Source organism: Bison bison, unplaced genomic scaffold (genome assembly GCF_000754665.1).
Source record: "Bison bison bison isolate TAMUID 2011002044 unplaced genomic scaffold, Bison_UMD1.0 scf7180017864471, whole genome shotgun sequence".
Taxonomy (NCBI): domain Eukaryota; kingdom Metazoa; phylum Chordata; class Mammalia; order Artiodactyla; family Bovidae; genus Bison; species Bison bison.
This window is the reverse complement of record NW_011495032.1, coordinates 6,044,569-6,050,087: the sequence shown is the minus strand read 5'-3', so window position 1 is coordinate 6,050,087 and position 5,519 is coordinate 6,044,569. Positions and strand designations below refer to the sequence as shown.

At 54.7% G+C, this 5,519-nt stretch overlaps 2 protein-coding genes across 2 annotated transcripts in view; one reads left to right on the top strand and one right to left on the bottom strand.

The window, feature by feature from the left end:
- The window catches only part of RALB (v-ral simian leukemia viral oncogene homolog B), a 75,349-nt gene extending 72,691 nt beyond the window's left edge, over nucleotides 1-2,658 (bottom strand). Inside the window, exon 1 of the mRNA XM_010860808.1 lies at nucleotides 2,571-2,658. The gene's annotated coding sequence lies outside the window, so the exon portion shown is untranslated. The remainder of the gene's footprint in view (nucleotides 1-2,570) is intronic.
- A 102-nt stretch (nucleotides 2,659-2,760) lies between these two features.
- TMEM185B (transmembrane protein 185B) lies at nucleotides 2,761-4,918 on the top strand. The gene has a single exon (XM_010860814.1). It carries the CDS (start codon nucleotides 3,222-3,224, stop codon nucleotides 4,272-4,274), a length of 1,053 nt encoding a protein of 350 aa, XP_010859116.1. The 5' UTR covers nucleotides 2,761-3,221; the 3' UTR covers nucleotides 4,275-4,918.
- Nucleotides 4,919-5,519: the final 601 nt, after the last annotated feature.

Sequence of the window (5,519 nt, the reverse complement as noted above, 5' to 3'; positions counted from 1 at the left end):
AGGCTCCTGACCACTGTTGTGAGTTGCTACGGTTATGCCAAGTTGGAAAGAAGGGACAGGGGGAGTGGGAAGGGACAGTACAGGGCCCATGATGCTGACCCCACATGCTCAGAGTGAGGGGGCAGGGAAGCACCATCCCGAGCAGGTGCAAATGGACTCATTCACTCAACCGACTTCCCTCAAGCACTAGCTGCAACATAAATGCTGCCCAGGGGTCCAAGCTCCAATCCCATGGAGAAAAAGCTGGCCAAACAGACTCAACCCAGTGAAAGAAGTCCCCCAGGAACAAAGCCCCTGAAGTGAAGGGAGGTCAGAGAAGGGTCATCAATCCACCAGGAGTCGAGAATGTTTTCCTGGGACTGAAGCCTTGTCTGGGGTCTTGGTAGTTCAGGAGGGAGGGAGGCTGGGGTGGGGGGCTGGCCCTGAACAGAAAATGCAGAGATCAGCACAGCAAGTTCTGAGGGAGGGCGGGAGACTGGCAAGGAACCACAGGTGGGCCAGGGCAAGCTTGGGGGGCCTCCCAGGCCAGCTGAGGATGCTGAGCAGGGGTGAGATCATGTGACATACACACACTGCAGGCTGCTGCCCAGAATCAGCATGACAGGCCTGCACTGGGGGACCAGGGCACTTAGCTCTGGGGTGTATGCCAGCCTCAAGGTGGCTGGGTGGTCAGCACCTGGCACAGAACAAACAACCTCTGTTAGCTTGAAAGGTCAATGTAAAGACAGGGGTAGGTCCTTGAGACCCTAGCCACATCAGGGAAAGTAGCAAAGGAGAGGAGTCTTGTACAGAACTGAGGGTCCGGGCCCAGGGGCACAGGAAAGCCAGCTGCAGGGGCAGCAGACAGTAGTCTCTCCCTGTGGCTCCACCTCAAACCCATAAGCAGGCTCTGAGTCCCTCAGGACGATGCAAGGACTCATTGGATGGTGACCGGCCATCGTATGATTCCCCTTTCCTAGAGGGAGAGAACCAGGTCCCTGTCCTGAGGAACTGCAGAGATGGGACAACATACTCCAAACTTCAACCTCTGCCACAAAGACAGTAAAGTATGGGACAACATATTCCAAACTCTAACCTCTGCCACAAAGATTGTAAAGACAGATGACCCTGAGGTCATCTGGCTACAGGATTTCTGCCCATTCCAACAGGGCCGAGAAGACCTGGCCTGGCCACCGCCTCCCTGGGGGGCTGCCAGTCAGTCCCACCCCTAAAGGATTTACTTGCCCCAGTGTGGTAAATATTAGTGGCTCGCATTACTCTAAACGCAAAGTTTTTTCCATGTATGGATTCATCTCAACCTCAAAATGGTCCTAAGTGCTATTATTAGCCCATTTTGTAGTTGGACTGGCAGAGGGGTTTTGAATTTTAAATTTTGTTTTAGCTGACAAATCCCTCCTTGAAAGGAAACAGTAAAAGAAAAACCAGGATGCAAAACAGATGGATTGGAGCCTGGGAGGAAGGGGTGGAGGGTGAACGTGGTGTCCCATATAGTCAACAGTCTCCCCACAGTGCCTCCCAAGGGGTCCTAACAAACAAGCGGCCCTGAAGACTGGAGTCTGAGATCAAGGCTCACTCAGCTGGAGTCCCTTTCCTGAGGACCACCCAACTGGCCTGGCTGAGGGGAGGGCAGTGAAGCTGTTGGAGAGCTTTGAGACATGGGACTGTCCACCCTTCACCAGGCTTCACCAACTTCGAGGTGGACTGGGGAAGGCTGGCTCCTGAGTTTGGACCATGGCCCCCACTTTTATCTCCAGAACCCCTTCCTTGGGAGACCCCAAACCAGCAGAGCCTCGTTGACGGGCTCAGAGCCCAGCACTTGAGTGTGGCAGATTCTATGGGAGATGGAGGGCAGGAAGGGAGAGCAGCCCGGGCTCTGAAGAGAAAGCCTGGAGAAGGCAGGGAGGGGCCTCCAGCGTCAGCGCAGCTGGCAAGAGGGGCTCCTGGATACCACCACGGGCGGCCCCCAACTTACAGCCCAGGACCCCTGAGGCCAAGAGAGCACACGTCCTGCCCAGGCTTCTGAGCGGCTGGGTGGCAGGACTTGAACTGGAAGCCAGATTTCTTGCCTCTGGCTCCAGCCCCTGGCCCCAACAGTATGTGTGCGAATCAGACTAAGGCAGGACCAGACAAGTCAAACGAGAACTAGGGACTCAATCAGAATCTCCATTCTGCTCTAAGTTGCCGGATGACCAGCGGCAGGAAGCACCTGGTTGTCGCAACTTCGCCAACGGACCCTGGGGGATCTAATACCCTTCCAGCGCCCACCCTCCACCTCGGGGTTAAGACACCCCGGCACTCTGCCTCGGCCACTTCACAGACGGCCGGAGAACGGCCGGTGGGGTCCAGCCCCGGAACCCGCCCGTTCCAGGCACAACCCGGGCGCTGACCGCACACACGAGCGCCTCTCCGCACAGCACAAGCCCACCGCCTCCCGCGCGCGCACACACCCGCCCTATGCATTCAGTCAGCAGCACCCAAGCCCTCGCTCACAAACTCCCACACTCCCCTGGCCCCCACCCAGCTCGCTCCCACGCCGTCCGCCATCAGCGCAGCGGGCGCCCAAGCCTCACCGCCGGCGCCTGAGCCCCGTGGTCGTCTGAGCCCCCCGGTCGTCTGAGCCCCCCGGTAGTCTGAGGGTGAAGGTGGGGCCCCCGCGGCAGGCCGCGCCTACCACTCTTCGGTCCCGCCCCCAGGGCTGAGCCCCACCCCTACGCTCCTCGGCCCCGCCCCGGCCCGGCCGGAGGATGTGAGCTCACTCCCGCCTCCCTACTCCCGACGCCGCCAGGAAGCGGCCGCCTGAGGTCGCCGCCAGCTCGCTAGCAACGGACCGGCCAGGGAGCCACCAGCGCGCCAGGAACCCGGCCAGAATCCTCTGTCCCTACCCTTCCCGCGCCACACGCAGTAGCTGCTTTCCAAATGGGTACAGAGTGAAGGAGGGCGGCAGGGCTGGCGCCGCTCCCGCTCGCAGACGCCCCGCGCCGCCCGGCCTCTCGGGTAGCGGGGAGAGCGCCAGCGCGGACGCCCCGCCCACCGCCCTTCCGGCCGGGCCACGTGACCGCGCGCGCACGTGTTTCGGCCTCTAGGTGCCGCGGGCCGGAAGCCGGTCCCGGCCGGCGCCCGGCCGCTGTCCACCAAGAGTCGGCTTGGGCTAGCCGGCGAGGCGGCGGGTCCGGGAACGGCGCAGAGGCGGCACCCGCCGGAAGGCAGGCAGCGGCCTGGCCATGAACCCCAGGGGCCTATTCCAGGACTTCAACCCGAGTAAGTTCCTCATCTACGCTTGCCTGCTGCTCTTCTCAGTGCTGCTGCCCCTCCGACTGGACGGCGTCATCCAATGGAGCTACTGGGCCGTGTTCGCCCCCATCTGGTTGTGGAAGCTTCTGGTCCTCGCGGGCGCCTCTGTTGGCGCGGGCGTTTGGGCGCGAAACCCGCGCTACCGCACAGAGGGAGAGGCCTGTGTGGAGTTCAAGGCCATGCTGATCGCCGTGGGCATCCACCTGCTGCTGCTCATGTTCGAGGTCCTGGTCTGCGATCGGGTGGAGCGCGGGACCCACTTCTGGCTGCTGGTCTTCATGCCGCTCTTCTTTGTGTCCCCCGTGTCCGTGGCCGCCTGCGTTTGGGGCTTCCGACACGACCGGTCCCTGGAGCTGGAGATCCTGTGCTCCGTCAACATCCTGCAGTTCATCTTCATCGCCCTGAGGCTGGACCGGATCATCCACTGGCCGTGGCTGGTGGTGTTTGTGCCACTGTGGATCCTCATGTCATTCCTTTGCCTGGTAGTCCTCTATTACATCGTCTGGTCCCTCCTGTTCCTGCGCTCCCTGGATGTGGTTGCTGAGCAGCGAAGAACCCACGTGACCATGGCCATCTGCTGGATAACGATCGTGGTGCCGCTGCTCATTTTCGAGGTTCTGCTGGTGCACAGGCTGGATGGACACAACATGTTCTCCTACATCTCCATATTCGTCCCCCTTTGGCTGTCATTAATCACATTAATGGCCACAACGTTTAGGCGAAAAGGGGGCAACCATTGGTGGTTTGGTATTCGCAGAGATTTCTGTCAGTTTCTGCTTGAAATTTTCCCATTTTTAAGAGAATATGGAAACATTTCCTATGATCTACATCATGAAGATAGTGAAGATGCTGAAGAAACATCGGCTCCAGAAGCTCCTAAAATCGCTCCAATGTTTGGAAAGAAGGCCAGGGTGGTGATAACACAGAGCCCTGGGAAATATGTCCCCCCACCCCCCAAGTTAAATATTGACATGCCTGATTAAACCTCTCTTCTGGGGAGTGCTCACAAGTGGAAGAGAAGTCATATATACACAAAATCCACATTACTTTGGCCTCTTTGCCCATCCATGCCAAATCTGGAACTGAAAACAGGCTTCAAAACACCATTTCATGCTTTGAAATTGCTGCCTATCAGTGACTCATCAGTATTCACCAGAGATGCAGGAGGTTCTTTTAGTGTGTAGGTGTGTGTGTGTGCACACGTGCAGTGTGCCTCCATGTGTGAGGAACTTGTTTTCTAGGCTCATGCTTGCAGAGCTAGCTGAGAGCAGTAAATTGAGTTGTTCTGGTAGGTCCTCAAATGGAATAACTACCTGGGGGTTTTTAAAGTGGTACTATACCAATGGAAAGTATTTAGAAAAGTATTTTTATACACTGCTAACGTAAAATTGTATTTCAGATTGTGCCTGCTGTGACATAATAGCAAATGTAAAGAATTCTCTTTCCCACCACTTGCATATAAACCTCATAGTTGTTATTTTCAGTGTTTCCGCTGTTGAAATGGTTTTTCTTTCGGCTTTACTGATACTGGTCTTTAATAGCCTAATTGGTGAATTTTTCTAATGCAGTGAGTCCACCCATATTTATATGACTATTTTAGCAATGTAATATATATTATGTTGAATTCCAGTTCTGTGCAGTGTATTATGTTAAAGTTTTTTTTTTTTTTTTTAAGTTTGTGAAGATATATATGTCTTCTGCAGATGTTGTTAAAAATTGCTTAAAACATGAATATGTACCTGGTGTGGGATCTTATCAGTTCTAGGCATGAATACAGGGATTGAAGATCCTGAGGATCTTACTAGTCAGGTGTTAGATGATTCTAACAGTTGGGAGGTTTCTCTTGGAAGGGACCACTGTCCTTTGGGAACAGGTGACATGCCCCAATGTGGTATCAGACCCTAAAGTGACACCGTTATTTAGCACCTTGAATTCTTCCACACAGGCAAGAACATCTCTTCAGGAACAATCAAAAGAAGCAGATGGTTTATCTATTTCTAAGAATCATAGATTCTTAGTTGGCTGTGATACAATGGTGTTTGTACTTGTCATTGGAAAGCCAGAGAAATTGACCGTAACCTGAAATGGCCAACAGATTCAAATATTATTTTAAGGCCCAACCTTCTTGATCGGGCAGTGACAGGGAAATAATAGCTCAGGTTATTTTTTAAATAAGTAGTTTTTCTAGGTACTGGTGGTACCAGGGAATCAGAAGGGCAAAAAGCATA